General features: G+C 46.0%; 1 protein-coding gene across 1 annotated transcript in view; it reads left to right on the top strand.

The window, feature by feature from the left end:
* Positions 1–25,365, top strand: part of LOC132584154 (T cell receptor alpha chain MC.7.G5-like) — a 168,858-nt gene extending 143,493 nt beyond the window's left edge. The window contains exons 4-7 of the mRNA XM_060255959.1: positions 17,708–17,971; positions 20,840–20,875; positions 22,226–22,333; positions 25,019–25,365. Coding sequence (XP_060111942.1) covers positions 17,708–17,971; positions 20,840–20,875; positions 22,226–22,332 — 407 coding nt within the window. The 3' untranslated portion in view covers position 22,333; positions 25,019–25,365. The remainder of the gene's footprint in view (positions 1–17,707; positions 17,972–20,839; positions 20,876–22,225; positions 22,334–25,018) is intronic.
* The last annotated feature ends 726 nt before the right edge of the window (positions 25,366–26,091 follow it).

Genomic DNA, 26,091 nt, shown 5'->3' with positions numbered 1-26,091 from the left:
AGTGAGTATACGGATGTCGGTATTTCTCACCGCAAGCAATTAATTTTGGCGAAGGAAAAGTCATATTAGTATGCAAGGAACCTCAGCCAATAATATGCCAATGAATACTGGTTGTCGGGAAAGACAGCTGAGTTTTTCTTGTGCATTTCTCTGGAGCATCAGGTAGCCACACTCTTTTGATCACATTTTTATCCACCTTTGCCTTGTAGGAAAAGGTGGATTTTCCAACTATCCCATCCCAAACACCTGGTGTGGTACTTAGGATACAAGAGAGTCACTGGTCTGATATTAGGGTTGCCAATTCCCAGGTGAGGCCAGGGGATCCCCCACTTTGGAGGCCCTCCCTTTGCTTCAGGGTCACCAGAAAAGGGGATGGGAGGGAAAGGTCTGCTGGGCACTCCCATTATTCCTTATGGAGACATTCCCATAGGGTATCATGGAGAATTGATCTGTGGGTATCTGGTACTCGGGGCGGGGGGGGGCTGTCTTTTGAGGTAAAGGCACCATATTTTCAGCATAGCATTCAGTACTTCTTCTCAAAATAGTCCCCAGGTTTCAAAAGGATTAGACCAGGGGGTCCAATTCTATGAGCCCCCAAAGAAGGTGCCCCTATCCTTCATTATTTACAATGGAGGGAAGATATTTAAAAGGTGTGTGGTCCCTTGAAACGTGATGGCCAGAACCCCCTTTGGAGTTCAATTCTGCTTGTCACACCCTTGCTCCTGGCTCCATCCCCAAAGTCTCCTGGCTCCACCCCCAAAGTCCCCAGATATTTCTTGAATTGGACCTGGCAACCCTACAGCCTCTCTAATGGGAAATGGGATGGTGGACTTGAGGGGCCTTTGGTCTGACCCAGCTGGCTTCTCCTTATGTGCCTTCCCAGGATCCTTAAATACAGATTAGTAATCCTTCCTATATCTTTTAACTACTAAGTCACAGTCACCGTGCAGGAACTTTCAGTATAAGCACTCTGACTCTAATGCATCATGGTAACTCTGAGAAGGAACCCAAGGTGTGATCATGACGTGGACATGCATTCTTTTCCAACATATGAATGCTGCAATATATGAGCTCATCAGCAATTGTATATGAAAACTTAGCTAGGAAATTCAAATGTATTTGTTTGAGGAATAAATATATCCAGAGTTTTTTTGGGGGGGAAATGAGCTAGAAGTCAACAGCTTATAAACAAGGGAAAGATATAAGCAATGTAGGGTTGCCAATTCTTAGGTGGGGCCAGGGGATCCCCAGTTTGGAGGCCCTCACCTTGCTTCAGGGTCATCAGAAAGCGGGCAGGGGGGGGATGTCTGTTGGGCACTCCATTATTCTCTATGGAGAATGATTCCCATAGGGAATAATGGAGAATTGATCCATGGGTATCTGGGGCTCTGAGGAAGCTGCTTTTTGAGGTTGAGACACCAAATTTGCAGCATAGCATCTGATGCCTCTCCTCAAAGCACCCTCCAAGTTTCAAAAGGATTGGACTGGGGGTCGAGTTCTATGAGCCCCCAAAGAAGGTACCCCTATCCTTCATTATTTCCAATGGAGGGAAGGCATTTAAATGGTATGGTGTCCCTTTAAATGTGATGGCCAGAACTCCCTGTGGAGTTCAATTATGCTTGTTACAACCTTGCTTCTGGCTCCACCTCAAAGTCTCCTGGCTCCACCTCAAAGTCCCCAGATATTTCTTGAATTGAACTTGGCAACCCTAAAGCAATGTATTGTGTATTATTTGCAGAGCAGAGTAGGCAGCATTATAATGCTTGGGAGTGATTGGAGTGCCGCCATTTTGTAAAGGCGCATCTAACTGTGGTAACACTGCTGGATATGGTAAATTCATATTTGGAAATGGGACCAAACTTGTAGTCATGCCTGGTAAGATCACATTCTTCTGTACGTCCAGATACGATGCAATTTTGGCAGACTTTAATGTCAGTGAGAATTTTGCCTTTAGTCCATAATAGAGTTAATGGCTGGATGAAAGCAAGCTGATTGTTTTGAAAGCAATTAGTTTTGCCTGGTCATGTCTATATACATAACTAAGTAGGATGGAATAATGTATCCTGTTCTTTACTATCTTTCTGTCCAGTTGTCATCTTTTGGTTTATTTTATTTATCTCAAGAGACTCAGACTGTACACTTGTCAAGCAAACCATTGATGAAAAGCCTGATGCCAAACCTTTCTTTCTTTCAGTTATTTATAAACTACTTTGCTTTGTTATTCCACAATGCCCAGAATGTATTACAGCCCATTTACCCTCCACCCCAAAGAAAAAGCCTGCAGCTTATCTGCTATTTAAAAACCATTGGTTGTTGTAGATTTTCCAGGCTGTGTGACTGTGGTCTTGGTATTGTGAGACCTGGTGTTTTGCCAGCAATTGTGACTGGTATCCCCAGAGGTGTAACCCAGAAAACTGGAGTTCTCTCTGGGTCAAACTGAGAAGAAGTTGGTAGGTAATTTATATCTACACAGGCAGGTTGGGTAGGGCTGAGTCATTATCTGGCTAGAGAGCCAATTTGGTGTAGTGGTTAAGTGTGCAGACTCTTGTCTGGAAGAACCGGGTTTGATTCCCCACTCCTCCACTTGCAGCTGCTGGAATGACCTTGGGTCAGCCTTAGCTATCGCAGGAGTTGTCCTTCAAAGGGCAGCTGCTGTGAGATCTCTCTCAGCCCCACCTACCTCACAGTGTGTCTGTTGTGGGGGGGGGGAGAAGATATATGAGATTGTAAACCACTCGGAGTCTCTGATTCAGAGAGAAGGGTGGGGTATAAATCTGCAGTCTTCTTCATCATCATCTTGTGGGAGCTTCCTGGGCTGTGACATGTTAATGGAGGAGCTTATCTGAGGGGGTTCTTTTTTATATGGATTGGCTGTTGAAATTCTAATCTTATCTGTAGTGCTGTTGTAAGCTGTAGGGCATTTTGTGTTTTGCAGGACTGGAAGTCATGTATTTTTCAGGACTGAAAGCCATTCTCTAGTCTATTTAAAAACCCTTACAAATAAAAATGACCTTAAAATGCCTAACTTCCCTCTTCCAAGACTGTCCCCCCCCCCACCCTTGGGAGTCTGTTTCACAGGATGGGAGCCAGTATACTGAAGGAATGGAGTCCAGTAGATGCCAAACAGGTCAGTTAAGTGGAAGTCTAACTAGTAAAAGGTAACGGTGGTCCCCTGTGCAAGCATCAGTCGTTTCCGACTCTGGGGTGACGTTGCTTTCACAACGTTTTCACGGCAGACTTTTTACGGGGTGGTTTGCCATTGCCTTCCCCAGTCATCGCAGAGTGGTAAAGCTGCAGTACTGCAGTCGGAGCCCTCTGCTCATGACCTGAGTTCGATCCCAGCGGAAGTTGGTTCAGGTAGCTAGCTAGCTACAGATTGACTTAGTCGTCCATCCTTCTGAGGTCGGTAAAATGAGTACCCAGCTTGCTGGGGGTGGGGGTGGGGGAAGTGTAGTCTAATTAGACAGTGGACTATAACTACCTTTTCAGACTTCTCTTTCATGTAATACCCGCGAAGAACGCCCCATGGTGCTCTCTTAACAGCCACCATTTTGTAGAGCTGTGTCTCACAGTGCTAACACTGGTGGAGGGTATAAAGTCACATTTGGAAATGGGACTAAACTTATGGTTGTCCCTGGTAAGTTGACATTTCTGCTTATACCTGTATTGTAAAGAACATGGGATACAATTCCCAAGTACTTTTCTGAGACTTGATATAACACCATCCTCTGTTGGATATTCGTATGTGGATAGTCTGCACTGTGTACAAGTTTCTCTCCTCACCATTCTGCCCTCGTGCAAAAATAAAAAAATGTCAGATATTTTGTGCCAAGAGAAGGTGCACAGCTCAAGATCACCCAGTACATGTCATGGTTACATGAAGATTTGAACTTATGTCTCCCAGGTCTGGGTCCAAAGCTATAACCATGACACCAAACTGTCTTTCTCATTCTCTGGATCCCGGATAACAGTGCTCAACTTATCTATTCATTAGATACTTCCTGCTGACCAGAGAAGCTCAAAGCAGTTTATAAAAGAAGTAGCACAAAACTTTCTCTTAATGTAATTAATGCCTTGCTTATAGACTAGCCATCAAATATCCAACTGAAAAAAAAAAGAAAGCTTTGGTCTCTGCCAACCACCCCCCCCCCCCAAAAAAAAAACCCAACAACAACCACTTAAGGACCTTCCAAGACCTCCTTTCACAAGCACGGATGGTTTCCACAGTTAGCTGGGTTAGGACTGCCAATCTCCAGGTGGGTGATTGGAGATAAACTCAAGGTTTCCGTGAAAACCAACCTCAATCAACTGATCACCAGACTGCAGAGATCAGTTTCCCTGGAGAAAATGCCACTTTTGGAGGGTGGATTCTCTAGGGCATCACATTACTCCTGAGTTTCTTCACCTTCCCAAACTCTACTCTTCCCAGTCTCCAATGCCAAATCTTCAGGAATTCCCCATCCCAGAGTTGGCAACCCCAATCTGAGTGGAGTGCTAAGACAGAATCCTAGTATATCTATTGATGGCTCTTGTGTGTAACACCAAGGAGGACAATTTCTGTTTTAAGAGCAGGCTAAATCCACAATTATATCAGTATGCAATAGAGATTACCATCATGATTACCATTTTAATGTTTCTATGGACTGTGACATCGGTTAAATCACTGTTAGAACCCAAAATGCTGAGCTGTATGATCATTACTGACTCAGGGCAGAGAGGATCACATTCCTGGGCTCTGATGTCTACTGTTGCTCCCCTCCCACCCTTCAGTTTATATTGGGTATTGTTTAAAATGTTGTAGGCCACAAGTGGGAGCATTTTTGATAGGACCCATAGCACTGTGTGCACAGTGTAGGCTTTAAGATCTTATTTGGGAGAGGAACAAGGTTGACTGTGGAACCTGGTGAGTAATTTGTTGTTGTTATTGCATGGCATAGCCCACAGCCTCATTGAACCACGCAAGCCCTCTCACCATGTCAAGGCAGCAATTAGCCTACTTTTTTATTATTGTCACCTACTACTGTCTGAGAATGAGCTCCAGAATGTGACTGAAATGCACTTAAAGCTATGAAATGTGGGAAATGTTGGTAGTAATAGGCAAACTCTAAAGAAAACTTGACCTCCAGTCTCTCATTAACTATTCTTTTTTTAACGAGGAACTTCTCAAAAGCTTCTGAGGAACAGCAGAGTTCCTCAGAACATATTTTGGAACGAGAAAAATCTCCAGCGGAGAATCTAATTGTGGTTATTTTGGAATAAAATTGCAAATATAACCATAGCTGATGTCAACAAGAACAACCCAAACCAGAGAAACGTTCTACTCTGCATGTCCCAAACTGTTGGCCACATCTAAGGATTACAATGAAATATGGCCCATATCTCAGTCTCTCTGACTCATTCTGGAGAAGTCTCAGTACTGACCTTCTCTTGAGATGCCATTTTGTAAGGGTCCTTGCCATGGCGTGGTAGCTCAACGTGGCAACTTTGGTTTGGAACAGGGACCCAGTTGGTTATTACGCCTGGTGAGTTAAAATTGTTAAGTCTACCCTGTTTTAATTTGCATAAACTTTTGAGTTTGGATTGAATTTAACTGTGGACAAGAACACAGCCAACATAGCGAAGGGGTTAGAGCGTTGGACTAGGAGCTTGAATTTCCAGATTCAAACCCCCACGTGTCATGGAAACTTGCTTTGTGACATTGGGTGAAGCACAATCTCTCAGCCTACCCTGTGTCAAAGGGTTGTTATGAAGATTAAATGGAGGAGAGGAGAAAGGTGTGAGCCACTTTGTGTCCCCATTGAGGTGAAAGGCAGGCTACAAATAAATAAAAATAAAATAAACTCATGTCAATAAGGGAAGATGCAACCATATATGCACCTTTGTAATCTACAAAGGAAAGGTGGGATAAAAATGTACTAGACAGAAGCTTCTGTGGGACAGGTCGCAGTGAAAACCACTGGAAGAAGAGTGCAAGATTTAGAGCAGTCAGTCTGGGAGAAGGAGGTTTCATGAATGCGCTAGACTGGGAACGTTATGTTCAGAGTCAGTTTGGTGTAGTGGTTAAGTGTGCGGACTCTTATCTGGGAGAACTACGTGTAGAACAGTGTAAACTATTTGGGAGGAGAAGTTCATATATGTGCAGGGAACAAGGGGGAGGGATGGTGGCTCAGTGGCAGAGCATCTGCTTGGGAAGCAGAAGGTCCCAGGTTCAATCCCCGGCATCTCCAACTAAAAAAGTCCAGGCAAGTAGGTGTGGAAAACCTCAGCTTGAGACCCTGGAGAGCCGCTGCCAGTCTGAGTAGACAATACTGACTTTGATGGACCCAGGGAGTATAAAACAGCTTATATACTCAGAACTAGTATATACTTATTTACTCAGAACTATAAGACATACTTATATACTCAGTATAAGACAGCTTCATATGTTCTCATATGTTCAGGGAACAAGGTTGTCAGTAGAAGCTGGTGGGTAAATAGGATCCTTTATGTATATTCAGGACCAAAAGGTGTCTTTTGTGCATATCCAGAGCTTTGGTTCATCCAGGTATATCAATATATCTTTTTCTTTGAACGCCAACCCTACATATCTTCTCTCGTTGCTTTTGAAACTCTCCTGAAAAGGCAATTTGCGCTCCAACAGGGTAGCCATTATATTGGAACACTGAAACAAATAAGGGTCTATGGAAAACATGGTGCACACGTAGCTTGACTGAATATAAATTCAGCTACCCCCGGGGTTTAATCTATTATATGGTTCCATCCATCTATTAATCTAATTTTTTAGAAAAGCCGAGATCTTATATTTATAGTTTCATATGCACCAAACTTCCACACTATATCTAGCACATGCAGTGTTTTGTTGAGGATGAATCCCGGGACTTTATCATGCCATAAACCACTGTGTGGATTATGGAAGATCTGCTACCATATTGATTGTTGGAAGTGGGTCCTGGATGAGCTTTCAGTCAAGTAAATCAAATATAGAAAACATTCCTATTAGAGTGTAAATTATTTCTCCCCTGAAAGTGTTTTAATAGGGCTACTCCCTTAGGTTTAGAATAAGGACTAGTTCATAAGACAATGTGTTGACCTGTTTTACCCTTTGCATTGGCAAAAAAGAAAATGCCTTTCTTAGTAGAACAAAACCTTTGGAACCAAAAGGAACATTTGAAAGTGCCACAGAATATTATCAGGGCCTGCCTTTGAGCAGGAACGCACAGGAACACAGTTCCAGCTGACTTGGCACCAGAGGGTGTGGCCTAATATGCAAATGAGCTCCTGCTGGGCTTTTTCTACCAAAAAAAGCCCTGCGGAAAACAATGGTAATGTCAGGGGGTGTGGTCTAATATGAGAGCCAATTTGGTGTAGTGGTGAAGTGAGTGGACTCTTATCTGGGAGAACCAGGTTTGATTCCCCACTCCTCCACTTGCAGCTGCTGGAATGGCCTTGGGTCAGCCATAGCTATCGCAGAGGTTGTCCTTGAAAGGGGAGACTCTTATCTGGGAGAACCGGGTTTGATTCCCCACCCCTCCACTTGCAGCTGCTGGAATGGCCTTGGGTCAGCCATAGCTATCTCAGGAGTTGTCCTTGAAAAGGCAGTTGCTGTGAGAGCCCTCTCAGCCCCACCCACCTCACAGGGTGTCTGTTGTGGGGGGAGAAGACATAGGAGATTGTAAGCCACTCTGAGTCTCTGATTCAGAGAGAAGGGCGGGGTATAAATCTTCAATGCTTCTTCTTCTTCAAATGAGTTCCTGTTGGGAATTTTCAACAAAAAAAGCCCTGGTTATTATTGATGGAGGAATCAATATTTGAAACATCCTAATCAAGGCATCTGTTGTAGATCCATAACACATAATGTGGAATTTTTTTTCCAGAGTGTTCTCTGCAATCCTGTACTCTAACCAAGTTGTTATTTGTTAGCACTGAGAGCTGCAATGGAGGGGGTCAGCTCTGTACACAGAAAGGGGTGGATAAAAGAGAAAGCAGAAGGGTGCTCATGCTGGAGTTCTAAAAAAGCCGCCCTGCAACATGTTGCATTTGGGATCATGGCCATGGAGTGTCATCCAGAGCATGATTTAAAAAAGTGGAGTCCTGCTCTGCTCACTCAGTAAGACCTGCCATATCTAAAGCGTGTGCTGTCCAGGATGATTTTGTTAGGATATGCAGCATGGCTCGAGTAGTTCTTGCAAAGTGGTCCCTTGCTGTGTGAATACTGGGAGTGGTGCTTATAAACAAACGTTTGGTAAAGGCACGGAGCTGCGCGTGAAACCGGGTGAGTGGGATTCAGAGATCGGTTAGGAGAGGATAGAGATGAGCGGATTATCCTTGATATTTCAGGGGAACAAAAAGCTGAAGCTAAAATGCCACAGAGCAGATTCCCATGGTGGTTCCATCCCCAGTTTGGTGTAGTGGATTCTTATCTGGGAGAACCGAGTTTGATTCCCCACTGCTTCACTTGCAGCTGCTGGAATGGCCTTGGGTCAGCCATGGCTGTTGTAGGAGTTGTCCTTCAAAGGGCAGCTGCTGTAAGAGCTCTCAGCCCCACCTACCTCACAGGGTGTCTGTTGTGGGGGAGGAAGGTAAAGGAGATTGCGACCACTCTGAGACTCTGAGATTCAGAGTATAGGGCAGGATATAAGATGATGGAGAAGAAGATATTGGATTTATATCCTGCCCTCCACTCCGAAGAGGTGACAAAGTCACAGTACCGTTAATGCTACCATCCATTGGTGACAAAGTCACAGGTACTTTTAATGCTATTGTGGTTTGCTGTCTACACTCATAATGGAAGGAAATGCTAAATCTCAGGTGGGCAGCCGTGTTGGTCTGAAGCAACAGAACAACATATGAGTCCAGTGGTCCAGTGACATGATAGAAGTTTACAAGATTATGCAGGGGATAGAGAAGTGAGAGAAAGACAGACAGACACAACTTTATTGGCATAACAGAAAAGAAAACAAGGCCCAAAGGAATTTCAAAATGGGATATACAAACCACAGTAATTTGGAAGCCCAACCACCATGGGAATACAAGGTTACATGCAAAACCTAGCTAAGAAAAGTAGGGCAAGGTATTTCCCTACCTGAGAGAGAAAGAAGTACTTTTCTCCCTTTCTCACAGTACAAGAACTCGTGGGCACTCAATTAAATTGCTGAGCAGTCGACCTAGAACGGATAAAAGGAAGTCCTTCTTCACCCAAAGGGTGATTAACACATGGAATTCACTGCCACAGGAGGTGGTGACAGCAAGCTTCACGAGGGGATTGGATAAACATGTGGAGCAGAGGTCCATCAGTGGCTATTAGCCACAGTGTATTGTCGAAACTCTCTGTCTGGGGCAAGTGATGCTTGGTGCTTGGGAGGGGCAACAGTGAGAGGGCTTCTAGTGTCCTGGCCCCACTGGTGGACCTCCTGATGGCATCTGGAGTTTTTGGCCACTGTGTGACACAGAGTGTTGGACTGGATGGGCCATTGGCCTGATCCAACATGGCTTCTTTTATGTTTTTAAGTTCAAGAATAGAACTCTCTGTATGGGGCAGTGATGCTCTGTATTCTCAGTGCTTGGGAGGAGCAACAGTGGGAGGGCTTCTAGTGTCCTGGCCCCACTGGTGGACCTCCTGATGGCATCTGGGTTTTTTGGCCACAATGTGACACAGAATGTTGGACTGGATGGGCCATTGGCCTGATCCAACATGGCTTCTCTTATGTTCTTATCGTCATTAAGACCAACAAAGTTTAATTCTGGGTAGAAGCTTTCATGTGCATGCATACTTCTTCAGGCATGTATCTTCAAATACATAAGCTTTTGGGAGCATACACAGTTCTTCAGATACATATCTGAAGAAGTGTGCATGCACACAAAAGCCTAATCCTGGATTAAACTTTTTTGGTCTTAAAGTTGCCACTGGACTCTAGCTTTGTTCTAATGTTAAATTTCAGTTTGAGGTTAAGTGAAAATAAAGATGTAATTTCCCCCCATCCAGCTTCATAGACGCTCTTGAAATCAATCCATGAATCTCTTGGGGGTCTTTGGACCCCAGGAGCAGAGAGGTCACAACCTGCAGGCTCCTCAAAGATGGCAGAACTCAAGAAGCCACGGTAGTTGCAAGCACAAATGAAAATCTGGAAACATACTGTAGGCCAGGGGGTGTCGAACTTATTTGTTATGAGGGCCGAATCTTGACCTTGTCGGGGCAGGCCGTGTGTGCCATAGAATGTAATGCCAGGTAGCGGAGACATAAACTTTATAAAGGACACAGACAAACATACACTCAGCCTAATCCACCTCACTGGCTTGTTGAGCCTTAGCCAACAGAATGAAGAGAGGCTTGTCTCGGTAGCTCTGCTGTGTAATTGAGAGAGCCCTCTTTCCACCACTTCCTCCCCAAGGGAGAAACTTTGCTCTGTAGCTCCTGTGTGATTGAGCAAGCCTGGCAAAGGAAGCAAGAGAGGAAGAAGGAAGCAGATGACAGTGAGTTGCTTGTGGGCCTGACAGGAGCTCTCTGAGGGCCTGATTTGGCCCCCAGGCCACATGTTTGACATCCCTGCTGTAGGCAGTTGTGTAAGCTTGTGAATGTGGATCTTTGACTCCTCATGCTGTGATGTACATGCTTTGCAAGTGCACCTTTCACAATCACAGTGCCTGGTTCATCAACAGAAGGCAATATTTGTAATGGGGCAGGCAAGTGTGGGGATATAACAGTGGAAAGGAAGTTGACTTTTGGAGTAGGAACAAACCTATTTGTGCTTCCAAGTAAGTGTTTTTGTTGTGTTACAGGATTTTGTGCTTTCTTTCTAATTTATGGCTTGGACCTAATGGAAGATTTCCACAGATAAAAGGGATTTCCATCCACACAGTATGACTTCCCTGCTTTCCCCAGCCCCCTACAGTCCAAAATCCCCCCATGCTACTTTTGGGGCACAGGAGACCTCCAGAAAAGGCATGAAGGAGAGCTGGAGGTCCATCATAGAATGTGGGTATTGGACACCCCTTCCCCCCTCCCTTCCACCATGCACACAGAAATCCTTTGGTGGATCCAACTTGATGTGATTTGTTCCGATTGAGATGTGTGTTATGGTGTAGTGGGTGGAGGTTTAGCCTGGAGATATTGAAGTTCAAGATCAGTCAAATTTGGGAGAGGACACATCTCTGGAGGCAGTGTAGAACGCAGAGATGGGTTCAGTCATTCTTTTAATGTATTCCTGCGACTGCAGCTTTACATCACTTACCAAACAGTGCTAGACAATGGCTTGGGTTCAGTAATGCACAAACAAAAACCTAAATAGACTTGGCAGACTTCCACATGTGCAAGATCTTGTACAGAACCTAGCAGTTCTCTTTCCTATATTTGTAGTTCTCCTAAAATGGTTGCACAAAAACTTGTGCAAGTGGGGATACAATCAGTCCGCTGAGTGCAAAAGAGGCCATTACGGCCTTGCATTTCTGCTCAAGTGCAAGCTGGATTTCCGTGCTGGATCCAACCCAAAAATGATAATCATAGGAGAACACAGTTGGAAGGCTCCATCTAGGTAGGTTGGGCTGGATCCGATGGAAGGTGTCTGCCTCCCCCTGGAAGGCCTCTTCCTTGAGAAGATGATTCCTAATTAGAAGGAAACCATTGAGTTAGATCACAGGAGACCTTTCTACACTTTCTTTCTCCATTAGGGGGGAAAAAATTACCTCCAATTAGAAACTTGGTAGACGGGATTCTGACAGAGTTGCCAATCCCCAGGTGAGGGCAGGGGATCCCCTGGTTTGGAGGCCCTCCGCCTGCTTCAGGGTCATCAGAAAGGGGGGTGGAGGGGAGGGAAATGTTTGCTGGGCATTCCACTATTCTTTATGGCAACCAGATCCCATAGGGTATAATGGAGAATTGATCTCATGTATCTGGGGCTCTGGGAGGGCTGTTTGTTGAGGCTGAGGCACCAAATTTGCAGCAGAGCATAAGAACATAAGAGAAGCCATGTTGGATCAGGCCAATGGCCCATCCAGTCCAACACTCTGTGTCACACAGTGGCCAAAAAAAAAGGAGGTTCACAAGTGAGGCTAGAAGCCCTTCACTTTGCCCCACCCCCCAAACACCAAGAATACAGAGCATCCCTGTCCAGTTCCAATAATATGCTGTGGCTAATAGCCACTGATGGACCTCGGCTCCATATTTTTATCTAAACCCCTCTTGAAGCTGTCTATGCTTGTAGCCGCCACCACCTCCTGTGGAGGTGAATTCCACGTGTTAATCACCCTTTGGGTGAAGTACTGCCTTTTACCCGTTCTAACCCGACTGCTCAACAATTTCATCAAATGTCCACGAGTTCTTGTATTGTGAGAAATGGAGAAAAGCATCCGATGCCTCTCTTCAAAACACCTTCAAGGGTTCAAAAGGACTGGACCAGGGGGTCAAATTCTGAGCCCCAAAAGAAGGTGCCCTTATTATTCATTATTTCCAGCGCAGGGAAGGCATTTAAAAGGTGTGCTGTCCCTTAAAATGTATTGGCCAGAACTCCCTTTGGAGTTCCATTATGCTTGTCATAACCTTGCTCGTGGCTCCATCCGCAGTGTCTCCTAGCTCCACCCCCAAAGTCTCCTAGCTCCACCCCCAAAGTCTTCTAGCTCCATCCCCAAAGTCTCCTAGCTCCATCTCCAAAGTCTCCTAGCTCCACCCCAAAGTCTCCTAGCTCCACCCCAAAGTCTTCTAGCTCCCTCTCCAAAGTCTTCTAGCTCCCTCTCCAAAGTCTTCTAGCTCCACCTCCAAAGTCTCCTAGATCCACCCCAAAGTCTTCTAGCTCCATCCCCAAAGTCTTCTAGCTCCATCTCCAAAGTCTCCTAGCTCCACCCCCAAAGTCTCCTAGCTCCACCCCCAAAGTCTCCTAGCTCCATCCCCAAAGTCTCCTAGCTCCATCTCCAAAGTCTTCTAGCTCCATCCCCAAAGTCTCCTAGCTCCACCCCAAAGTCTCCTAGCTCCACCCCAAAGTCTCCTAGCTCCATCCCCAAAGTCTCCTAGCTCCACCCCCAAAGTCTCCTAGCTCCACCTCCAAAGTCTTCTAGCTCCATCCCCAAAGTATCCTAGCTCCACCCCAAAGTCTCCTAGCTCCATCTCCAAAGTCTTCTAGCTCCATCCCCAAAATCTCCTAGCTCCACCCCCAAAGTCTCCTAGCTCCATCCCCAAAGTCTCCTAGCTCCATTCCCAAAGTCTCCTAGCTCCACCTCCAAAGTCCCCAGATATTTCTTGAACTGGACTTGGCAAGCCTAGACTCTGGTAAGATTGCCAGCCTCCAGGTTGGGGCCTGAGGATCCCCCAGAATTACATTTTGTCTCTCGACTACAGAGATCAGTTCCCCTAGAGAAAAGGGATGCTTTGGAGGCTGGACTCTCCAACATGGTACCCAAGTGACCTCCATGTCCTCCCCAGGCTCTATACCCAAATTAGCAGGAGTTTCCAAACCTAGATCTGGAAGCCCTACTCCGCCCAATCCCTGGCTGGTGGCTGCGGGAGGACCTGGCAACCCTGGTTTATCCAAGCTAGATAATAGAATCTAGATTTTTCTGTAGCTGAATTTGGATTACTTGGTGGTGGGGGTGGGGGTGTGTCTTAAATTGGGATTTTAAGTCTTGATGAGAACCAAAAACGAGTGCAGAGGGTCCCCAGACCTCCAAGACTGCACTTTGGATGAGCTGTTTGCCTTCTTGCTAACCTTTGCAGGAGAGCAGGAAGCGTGGGCAGCCACAGCGGTGCTCAGATCACGACTTTGCAGTCATACTGAAACAGCCGTATCGAAAGATCCACTGCAAAGGCGTGAACTTTGTGGGCACTTCTGGGAAACTGGTCTTAGCAGCAAGAACAAAACGCTTGGTTGTACAGAAGACGCAAACCATTTTTGAAAATGGAGGGGAGGGGTATGTTAAATGCTAAAGCATTTCCAGATACTCATTGCAGAAGAGCTTCAATCAAACCACTGCTTGTTATATCCATTCCTATAGTCTCTTGTTTGTTCTGTTCTTTAGCAGTCATTATTAATGGTTGTGTTTTTGACCTGGCTTCTTTAAGAACATAAGAGAAGCCATGTTGGATCAGGCCAGTGGCCCATCCAGTCCAACACTCTGTGTCACATAAGAACATAAGAGAAGCCCTGTTGGATCAGGCCAGTGGCCCATCCAGTCCAACACTCTGTGTCAAACAGTGGCCAAAAAATTTATATATATATATAAATTATATATATATACATATATATACACACTATGGCTAATAGCCACTGATGGACCTCTGCTTCATATTTTTATCTAACCCCCTCTTGAAGCTGGCTATGCTTGTAGCCGCCACCACCTCCTGTGGCAGTGAATTCCACATGTTAATCACCCTTTGGGTGAAGAAGTACCTCCTTTTATCCATTCTAACCCGACTGCTCAGCAATTTCATTGAATGCCCACGAGTTCTTGTATTGTGAGAAAGGGAGAAAAGTACTTCTTTCTCTACCTTCTCCATCCCATTCATAATCTTGTAAACCTCTATCATGTCACCCCGCAGTTGACGTTTCTCCAAGCTAAAGAGCCCCAAGCGTTTTAACCTTTCTTCATAGGGAAAGTGTTCCAACCCTTTAATCATTCTAGTTGCCCTTTTCTGCACTTTCTTCCAATGCTATATCCTTTTAGAGGTGCGGTGACCAGAATTGCACACAGTATTCCAAATGAGACCACACCATCGATTTATGCAGGGGCATTATGATACTGGCTGATTTGTTTTCAATTCCCTTCCTAATAATTCCCAGCATGGCGTTGGCCTTTTTTATTGCAATCGCACACTGTTTTGACATTTTCAGAGAGTTATCTACCACGACCCCAAGATCTCTCTCTTGGTCAGTCTCTGCCAGTTCACAAACCATCAACTTTTATTTGCAGCTGGGATTCTTGGCCCCAATGTGCATTACTTTGCACTTGGCCACATTGAACCTCATCTGCCACGTTGACGCCCACTCACCCAGCCTCAACAGATCCCTTTGGAGTGCCTCACAATCCTCTCTGGTTCTCACCACCCTGAACAATTTAGTGTCATCCGCAAACTTGGCCACTTCACTGCTTACTCTCAACTCCAAATCATTTATGACCAAGTTAAAGAGCATGGGACCCAGTACTGAGCCTTGCGGCACTCCACTGCTTACCGTCCTCCACTGCGAAGACTGCCCATCTTTGCTGCTGTATAGGTTTTCGTGGTGAGCTGCCTTATTGTGGTGAGAAAGGATAAACTAAATTGAAAAAGACAAAGGGTGGGTAATGCAGGCTGGTGATTCAGAGGGCCATCAAGTCTCTGCCAGCTTTTGGTGACCCCCACAGGCTTGTCGAGGCAAGTGATGGATAGAGGTGGCTCACCGTTGTCTGCCTCTGCATAGCAACCCTGGACTTCCTTGGGAGTCTCCCATCGTATTCCTAACCTTTTTGGCAAGATAAAGGCAGTGTGAGCTAAGTCTGGTCTTGGCCTCTCTTTCTCTTCTCCTTGGCACATGGCAGGGTTGCCAAGTGCGATTCAAGAACCATCTGGGGACTTTGGGGGTGGAGCCAGGAGACTTTGGGGGTAGAGGCTGGGGACTTTTGGGGTGGAGCCAGAAGCAAGGATGTGACAAGCATAATTGGATTCCAAAGAGAGTTCTGGCTATCACGTTTAAAGGGACCGCACACCTTTTCAATGCCTTCATTCCATAAAAACATAATGAAGGATAGGGGCACCTTCTTTTGGGGCTCATAAAACTGGAACCCCTGGTCCAAACTTTTTGAAACTTGGAGGGTCTTTTGGAGAGAGGCATCAGATGCTATGCTGCTAATTTGGTGCCTCTACCTCAAAAAACAGCCCCTCCAAGAGCCTCAGATACCCGTGGATCAATTCTCCATTATACCCTACCTATAGGAATCGCTGTACATAGGGAACCATGGAGTGCCCAGCAGACATTTCCCTCCCCACCCCCCACTTTCTGATGACTCCGAAGCAGGGGGGAGGGCCTCCAAACTGCGGGATCCCCTGCCCCTACCTGGGGATTGCCAATTCTAGCATGTGGAATCTCCAGCATCTCCAGTGAAAGGACCAGGGCTTTATTTATTTATTGTAGCAGGAACTCCTTTGCATATTAGGCCACACACCCCTGATGTAACCAATCCTCCAAGGGCTTACAGGGCTCTTCTTACGGGGCCTGCTGTAAGCTCTTGGAAGATTTGCTACATCAGGGGGTGTCTGGCCTAATATGCAAAGGAGCCCCTGGTAGAATTCCAAGCTCTTGGAGGATTGGCTGCATCAGGGGTGTGTGGCCTAATATGCAAAGGAGCCCCTGCTAGAATTCCAAGCTCTTGGAAGATTTGCTACATCAGGGGGTGTCTGGCCTAATATGCCAAGGAGCCCCTGGTAGAATTCCAAGCTCTTGGAGGATTGGCTGCATCAGGGGTGTGAGGCCTAATATGCAAAGGAGCCCCTGCTAGAATTCCAAGCTCTTGGAGGATTGGCTACATCAGGGGTGTGTGGCCTAATATGCAAAGCAGCCCCTGCTAGAATTCCAAGCTCTTGGAGGATTGGCTACATCAGGAAGGTGTGGCCTAATATACAAAGGAGCCCCTGCTAGAATTCCAAGCTCTTGGAGGATTGGCTACATCAGGGAGGTGTGGCCTAATATGCAAAGGAGTTCCTGCTAAAAAGGGGGAAAAGCCCTGGAAAGGACCAGGGAGTAGGTGATGTGAAAGACCTCTCCTTAAGACTGTGGAGAGCCTCTGCCAGTCTGAGTAGACAATCCTGACCTTGATGGCTCAATGGTAAGATTCAGGACTCTTTTTTTGTCGAAAAAGCCCAGCGGGTGCTCCCCCTGTGCCTTTCCCATCACACCTGCTACGGTGGGCACTCTGGGGAAAGCTGAAGCTGTCCCAGTGTGCCAGCCAGAGCCCTGGCCAACCCAGTTGGAGCCCCGCTCCTGTGCGCTCCTACCCCCAAAATGCCCTGGTTAGATTCAGGCAGCTTGATGTGTTGACGTGGAGTGACAGAGCTTCAGGTTTGTCGGCAGAAGGTAGCAGAGTGAGTCTGCGGCAGGTGAAAGGTCACAGCACAGTTTTAGAGGAAGACTGCCGGTCAATCGATGGCTCTTGATCTCAGTCAGTCATCAGTAAGGACCAGGGCTTTTTTTGTAGCAGGAACTCCTTTGCATATTGCATATAGTAAGAGCCCTGTAAGCTCCTGGAGGATTGGCTACATCAGGGGTGTGTGGCTTAATATGCAAAGGAGTTCCTGCTACCCAAAAAAAAAAAGCCCTGTTAAGGACAAAAGGTGCTTTAGGGTCAAATGAGATGCAATGCTGGAGGTTCTGAAAATGGATCTTCCCGGCATTTTTGATGACCACTAGACGCCATGTAGGCTCTGGATTCAGACCAGGTCATCACACAAGCAGGCAGGGGGCTTTAATGGAGTAAGGTTTCGCCAGTAAGAACCACCACTCCTTAGCTGTTATTAGCTCTTTAACAGGCAGATCCTTAGATGCAAAGTTGCAGGAGTATCAGGTGAGTGGAACATAAGATCTGAAGGCAAACAAAGAGAAGTCTGTTGGAAGCACCATTAAAAAGAAGAAACCAGCTTTAACGTGCTCGTCATTGATGCAAAACTGGCATAGACTTCAAAACCGCTGATGTGCTTTTTGACTACCACAGGTCCCCGTTGCTAATTCCTGATGATCTTTCCTGTCTCTTTCAGTTCTCGAGGATTCTGAGCCTTCCCTCTACAAACTAAAGCCACAGAAAGGGGAAGATCAAACCATTGACGCGTGCCTCATCACCGACTATTCGCCTGGCAACATCTCAGCCCGGCTGAACAATGCTTCGGAGACATCCGACAGCTCGTTAGTGATTATGAACGATGGCCCCAGCTATGGGACAGTACTCTGGGACAGCGTCAATGGAAGCTTCAGTTGTGAGGTTGATCATGAAGGGAGAGCGTACCAATTAAACCGCACAGAAGGTAAATAGAGGCTAAGAGCATTTGCACTGTGGTTGGACTTAGAGCTGAAGTTCATATCCTTTCAATCTCCTCCTCCAAAACTCCTTTGTCACCATTACAAGAGCGGGGGTCTTCAACATGTAGAACTGGAGTCCCAAACATGGCGCCCTTGGGTGTGAGTTGCACCTACTAAGACCTTTCTTGGTGCCCTTCAACTGTCTTTTTTTTTTTAAGCCCCACCCCAAGCTCGGCAAGGCTTCTGATTGGCCACTGGAGATTTGATTGGCTGGGCAGACTTTTTAAAAATGTTCCTTTGGCAGTAACTGCCACCACAGCACAAGGAACTTCACTCTATGGTTGAAGGTAAGGTGCAACAGCCGTTTCTGTGGCTGTCTCTGCCTACTGAGGCAGCCATGTTATGGAAGCCATTTTGTGGCTGTACAGAGGTTGGGGACCCCTGATGTAGAGGGTATGCTGTAAATATGTACTCTAGAGAACACTAGGTTTCACTAGAAGCTTTGTGGGGTCACTCAATGAGAAGGTCATCTCGAAAAGTGGATGAAAAGCTCCCTTGAAAGAAACTTGACCACAGCTGTTGATTTCTCCAGCAGTGTGAAACCACAAGAGGGTTCCAGGCTATGCTTACAGATGAACAAAGCAGGGGTCAAGTGTACCTTTACGACCAACCAAGTTTTATTTAGAACATAAGCTTTCGTGTGCTCTCTGAGCACGCTTCATCAGATGAGGGGATCAGGTATCCTTGCTTTGTTCAACTGCTTCAGACCAACACGGCTGCCCACCTGGATCTATCTAGGTTATGCTTACAGTTCAGTTAGGATTCTGGCAAGGTCTCTCCCCAGCGGATTAGACTCTGTCCCACATTATTTGAATCGTACCTGCTAGAACATATGCTTCAATGCTCATAAGAACATAAGAGAAGCCATGTTGGATCAGGCCAATGGCCCATCCAGTCCAACACTCTGTATCACACAGTGGCCAATATATATATATACACATACACAAACACACACACTGTGGCTAATAGCCACTGATGGACCTCTGCTCCATATTTTTATCCAATCCCCTCTTGAAGCTGGCTATGCTTGTAGCCGCTACCACCTCCTGTGGCAGTGAATTCCACATGTTAATCACCCTTTGGGTGAAGAAGTGCTTCCTTTTATCCATTTTAACCTGACTGCTCAGCAATTTCATCGAATGCCCACGAGTTCTTATATTGTGAGAAAGGGAGAAAAGGACTTCTTTCTCTACTTTCTCCATCCCATGCATATCTTGTAAACTGCTATCGTGTCACCCCTCAGTTGATGTTTCTCCAAGCTAAAGAGCCCCAAGCATTTTAACCTTTCTTTGTAGGGAAAGTGTTCCAGCCCTTTAATCATTCTAGTTGCCCTTTTCTCAGGGGTTTCCTGGAAGGCATTCAGGTGGTTCTTGGCAGGAGACACAATAAGATATTTGAAAACAAACATAGACTCCAAACCAGTGGTTCACCTCAACTTGATCTTGTCAGCCCCAGTCCCAAATCAGAGGAAGCAGAATAAGAAGGAAGTGAAGTTTCAAGTTCTCAGGATGGGGCAAAGCTACAAATGCTAGTTCTCAGCAGGGCTTTTTTTGTGCAGGAACGCACAGGAATGCAATTCCGGCTGGCTTGCCGTCAGAGAGTGTGGCCTAATATCCAGATGAGTTCTGCTGGACTTTCCCCACAAAACAGCCCTGTGTGGAACAATGGTGACACCACGGGGTGTGGCCTAATATGCAAACATGTTCCCGCTGGGCTTTTTCCTACCAAAAAAAGCCCTGGTCATCCGTCTTACTTATGTTGGTTTATCATACATGGGCCACATGGTGGTGATGGCCAAGCTTGGGATGGAGGGATGGAAGCCTGCTTTCAACTCAAGAAAGGAAGTTTGGGAGAAAGAATCCCTTCCGTTCTGACGAAGGCCATGATTCAGCCATAGTTGAGGTTTTGTGCTATCTATGATATAGGAACATGGTCAAGGTTCATTGGAGCAGTCCATGGAATCTATACATTCATATTTGGAATTCACTTCATAGAATGGGTTCCTGTGCTCGGTTGGTTCCTGTCACCACCACTTATCTCCACCCTGCATGTAGAGAACAAAAATTTGATGCTAGAATCAGCAAAAATACAGGCATTGCCTAGGCTGGTCAGCTTCCAGATGGAGATCTCCTGGAATTGCAAATGACCTTCAGACTTTTGAGAACTACAAGTGATCTTCAGGCTTTTAGAGACTTCAGTTCTCCTGGTCAATATAGCTTCTATGGAGGATGGACTCCATGGAATTATAATCCTGCTGAGCTGCCTCCCATCTTGGGTTGCAAACTCTGGCTTGGGATATTTCTGGAGCTTTAGGGGTGGAGCCTGGAGAAAACAGAATTTAGGGAGGGAGCTGAGCAGTGATATGATACTGTATAGATGACTGGCCAAAGTTGACATTTTCTCTAAGATCTCTGTAGACCAGGGGTGGCCAACATTAGCTCTCCAGACGTTTTTTGCCAACAACTCCCATCAGCCCCAGCCATCAGCCATGCTGGCTGAGGCTGATGGGAGTTGTAGGCGAAAAACATTTGGAGAGCTACCGTTGGCCACCCCTGCTGTAGACTGAAGATGAGTCATACTCCCTAGAGAACTCCAGGCCATACATGGAGATTGACATCCCTACTTTCCTCCCCAAGCCCCACCCTTCCTAGGAGCCACCCCAAATCGCCAGGAAGTTTCCAATGCAGAGCTGGGAAAGCTAACATAGCCAGATGCTGACATCTGTTTAGTTCTTCATTTCTTGACAAAGGCAACACAACGGCATACATTATATCTCAGCTTGCTTATCAGTATTGTTGTTGTCATTGTTGCAGATGCTGATGATGCTTGTCAAACAGACTTTGAGACAGGTATGTACAACAGGGAATGCACGCAAAGGGGTAGCTGTGTGGGTCTGCTATAGCAAAAGAAAACAAAAGTCATGTGGCCCCTTAAAGACTAACATGCATTGATTTCACTGTGGGTTTTTGTAAATCACAGCCCTGTCATTCCCACGTCTTTCCTTCCTTCGAAACTTCCTGACATGAGAACCAATTTGGTGCAGTGGTTAAGTGACTGGACTCTTATCTGGGAGAACTGGGTTTGATTCCCCACTCCTCCACTTGCAGCTGCTGGAATGGCCTTGGGTCAGCCATATAATTATATGAATATGCTGTTAGCTGCCCTGAGCCCGCTTCGGCGGGGAGGGCGGAATATAGCTATTATTATTATTATTATTATTATTATTATTATTATTATTATTATTATTATTATTATTATTATTATTATTATTATATCTCCTGAAGGAGTTGCCCTTGAAGGGGCAGCTGCTGTGAGAGCCCTCTCAGCCCCACCTACCTCACAGGGTGTCTGTTGTGGGGGAGGAAGGTAAAGGAGATTGTGAGCTGCTCTGAGACTCTGTCCTTGAAAGGGCAGCTGCTGTGAGAGCCCTCTCAGCCCCACCTACCTCACAGGGTGTCTGTTGTGAGGGGAGAAGACATAGGCGATTGTAAGCCGCTCTGAGTCTTTGATAGAGTGAAGGGCGGGGTATAAATCTGCAGTCATCTTCTTCTTCTCCCTCTCCTTCCTTCCTTCATCAGGTAGTAGGTGATGTGAAGACCATTGGAGAGTAGCTGCCAGAAAGATAGACAATCCTCATTTTGATTACGATGATCGTGGCATGCCTCAGTATAAGAACATAAGAAGAGTCATGCTGGATCGAACCCAAGGTTCATCAAGTCCAGCATTCTTATTCCCAATGTGGCCTCTAGGAACTCCACAAGCAGGATGACCGTGATAGCATCCTCCCACCCATGGTCTCCAGCAACTGCTTTAAAGAGGTCAACTGTCTCGGGTACTGGAGGGAGTGCATATCCATCATGGCTAGTAGCCATTCATAGCCTGCTTCCTTTTAAAGCCTACCAAGCTGGTGGCCATCACCACATCCTGTGGCAATCAGTGCCACAGTTTCACCTACACAAGGCAACTTCGTGTGCGATGTGACCCCACTTCCCCAGCTGCATGAGCTCATGCATCTGACAATTTATGCCCCAGGGGGAAAAGCTAGCCTTTTAGATGCCACAAGATTCCTGTTCCTTGTGCACTATAACCCTTACAACCTTAGATAATAAACAAAAATGGCTGTCCAAGTCTCATGTAAACTGTAGCTTGCGTACTGAAGTCTACTCTCCAGTGACAATTCTCCTCTCATTTTCTTCCAGATGAAAGACTAAATTTCCTTTCCATCACGGTGTTGGGATTGAGGATTATTTTCCTAAAATCGGTTGCCATCAACCTACTTCTGACTTTTCGCTTCTGGTCCTGTTGAGGTAAGCACAGAGTTCTTCGGACAGGAATCAACGTATTGGGTGCCAAAGTTTTTACTCAGGAACCAGGTTTTTTCCCCCTGTGTATCAAGACGGGCCAAAGGGAGGTTGACATGGCGAGCCGTGTTAAACCTTTATGAAAAAGGGAATGAGAAATAGAAGAGCTGAGGTTCAGACAGAGTCATTTATGGTTTTGAAAATTTAACTGGAAAAAAAATCCATTGGGGAAGATGTGACAAAGCTAGATAGTGGGTTTTTGTTGTTTGTTTGTAATGAAAGGAATCAAGAAATTACATCACTGAAGTCAGTGATGTTAGAAGGGTATACCTCTGATAGGTTAGTGTTAAGCTCTTACCCATTCTAGCGAAACTGATCCTCCAAACTCAAGGAAGTCTTGGAATAACAAACATTGGAGAACCACGTTGTGTTCTAGATCTTCTTCAGGGCTTCCCACAGACACTGTTGGAAACTGTTGCGAAGAGGATGGTGATTCAGACAGCAAAATTTAACAGAGCTGTTGTTCAAACCCATTTATATTATTACACCTCACCTTGTGCTGTTTCGTGGCACATTGGCCCAGGTGTTTCTCTCCCCCCCCACCCTCCTACATAAAATGTCTACGTAATAATGATTCATTCTTTGTATACGAAGAACTAGGTTTGAATCCACAAAGGTTTATATTGGAATCAAGTACTGTTAGTCTGTAACCTGTCCCCAGGGCCAGCCTCAGGGTGCCTGGCAAAGAGGCGAGGCCCTGCCACCACCCACCCGCGCCCTTCCTCCCTCGTCCCTAGTGAGGGCGAGTGCCACGGAAATTTTCGGAAGCAATAGCATTTGGGCTGAGCAACAGTGCCTGCACACCCTGAGGTGCAGGTGCTGCCCCGCCATGCTTACCCATTTCCCTTGCTAAGGAGGCAAGGGTGGGGGAGGGAGAGCCCAAGTCAGTGCCCCTCTGGCTAGCCCTGCATGTCCCAAAGTCTGTTTATTTTCACTATGGTGGAGAGACTTGGCTAGCTCTCTAAAATTATGAGAGACTTGCTGAAAGCCAGCTTGAGGCCAGCTGATGCCCTGATACAGTCCAGCAGTGGTGGCCCCTCGCCCTTCCATTGCTTAAGAACATAAGAGAAGCCACGTTGGATCAGGCCAATGGCCCATCCAGTCCAACACTCTGTGTCACATAAGAGAAGCCACGTTGGATCAGGCCAATGGCCCATCCAGTCCAACACTCTGTGTCACATAAGAGAAGCCACGTTGGATCAGGCCAATGGCCCATCCAGTCCAGCACTCTGTGTCACACAGTGACCAAAAAAACCAAGCACCATCAGGAGGTCCACCAGTGGGGCTAGAAACCCTCCCACTGTGCCCCCCCCCAAGCACCAAGAACACAGCGCATCACTGCCCCAGACAGAGTTCCAATAATACGCTGTGGCTAATAGCCACTGATGAACCTCTGCTCCATATGCTTATCCAATCCCCTCTTTATGCTGGCAGCCGCCACCACCTCCTGTAGCAGTGAATTCCACATGTTAATCACCCTTTGGGTGAAGAAGGACTTCCTTTTATACGTTCTAGCCTGACTGCTCAGCAATTTCATAGAATGTCCACGAGTTCTCGTATTGTGAGAAAGGGAGAAAAGTAGAAGAAGATATTGGATTTACGGTATATCCCGCCCTCCACTCCAAATAGTCTCAGAGCAGCTCACAATCTCCTTTATCTCCCCCCCCCACAACAGACACCCTGTGAGGTGGGTGGGGCTGGAGAGGGCTCTCACAGCAGCTGCCCTTTCAAGGACAACCTCTGCCAGAGCTATGGCTGACCCAAGGCTATGCTAGCAGGTGCAAGTGGAGGAGTGGGGAATCAAACCCGGATCTCCCAGATAAGAGTCTCCCCTTTCAAGGACAACGTCTGCCAGAGCTATGGCTGACCCAAGGCCATTCCAGCAGCTGCAAGTGGAGGAGTAGGGAATCAAACCCGGTTCTCCCAGATAAGAGTCCGCACACTTCACCACTACACCACACTGGCTCTCTTTCTCTACCTTCTCTATCCCATGCATAATCTTAACTGAAAAGACATCAAGACTCAATAACTGCTGAAAGGGAAATAAGAACACTTTTTTTTGTTTTAACTAGTCAAATACGGCAGAAAAGGACAATTACAAAAAATTCAACTAAAATCGAGTATGGCAGTGAGAGAGTTAAGGGCATGATCGTGTGGGGGGGAATTCTTTGGTGCTCCCTTTTCCTTGGTACCCTAAGTGTATGTTTTATTCATAGATATAAATCACGGCTTAGCAAAAGCAAATTCTGCAAAACAGGAGATTAGTCCGCTTTTACCTGTTGCTGGGATTAAAGCTGCTGTTTTCATATGGAAAATCTTTTCTCATTATGAGTGGATTTAAATCATGTCAATTGCCTGTTGAAGGATATTGAACTGGTTCTACGGGAAGTGTGATTTTCCGGCAACAGTATCGAGCTTGTAATTGCTGTTATTTGCTATATAGTAAGAACTTTCTGTAAGCAGACGAGGCCTCTGTCTCCCTGGACACTGTCCCCTCAAAACCGTCCCGCTGCCTTCCAAAACCCATACAGCCAGAGAACTCTACCTGCTATCTGGATGCGTTGTTTTCTCATTGAACTTGTGCTTCCATTTACATGAGAGCTTATATTTTTCCCCCTCCTTCCATTTCAGAAAAGAAAGTGAAAACAGACGGCGTCGATGATCGTGGAAGAATAATCAAAACAGATATTCTCTGTCCTCAATTCTGAGAGGAAATATGGAGACGAGCATCTACCCTAAACTGGCAAAAATCAGGCCACGTCTCTCCTACTTCTCCACACTAGGAACAGCTTCATCTTCTCCATTTCTGCTCGTCGTGCAGCTACTCAACGAACCGTTGCTACAGCCAAACACTTTTGAACAACTGTACATCCCTATATGTCATTCTTTCTATTATCCTGTCTTTCACGGAATATAATCGCTTACATATTTCTGTATATTAAAAAAAAAAAATAAAGATGGATATGTTTGATACTTTACACCTGTTTTGTGCTTTATGGTTTTGCATCGGCTCTCAACAAAAAAGGAATGGGCGCGAGGTTGTTACGTTTGGATTCAAATGCAGGTAGGGTTGCCAAGTCTAACTCATAAAGTATCTGGGGACTTTTGGGGTGGAGCCAGGAGACTTTCACATTCCCTAAAATAAATAAGTAAAAATACATCCGTGCAGCTCCCCTGAATACAGCCTTCATTTCCTCATACCCAAGCAGCCCACATCCTTGTACTCTCTCTCTCTCTCTCTCTCTCACACACACACACACAGAAAGAGAGCAGCCAAAATAAACAGTCTGCGATTCCACAATTGTGTGGTTTCACTGGGACAATTTACTCATGAGTTGCCGAAGTTTCAAGTTCTATCAGATTAGCACAGGGAAAGAAAAGGTTCAAGTTCCTCCTTTACTATGCAAACAACTTCTAAAAGGATTGTGAAACAAACAGAGGGTCTCTGGACTGCTACACCAAAGGTTCTGGTTCCTCCTTTACTATGCAAACGACTTCTAAAAAACTTTTGAAACAAATGGAGAGTCTCCCGACCGCTACACCTTCACAGCTAACTGGGAGCAGCCATCTTGTTCTGCCGGCTCACCCTACCCCCATTCAGCCTGGCTGGGTGCTAGATTTAAAGGCACAGACACACCATCCAGAAAGCAAGCCTTTCCAAGGTTCCTCTAGTTCTAAAGTGGAAAGGCCGGTGGGGGCTGTGG

Source organism: Heteronotia binoei, chromosome 15, assembly GCF_032191835.1.
Source record: "Heteronotia binoei isolate CCM8104 ecotype False Entrance Well chromosome 15, APGP_CSIRO_Hbin_v1, whole genome shotgun sequence".
Classification (NCBI taxonomy): Eukaryota; Metazoa; Chordata; class Lepidosauria; order Squamata; family Gekkonidae; genus Heteronotia; species Heteronotia binoei.
The sequence above is the reverse complement of the archived record's forward strand: the minus strand, read 5'-3'. Positions and strand labels throughout refer to the sequence as shown.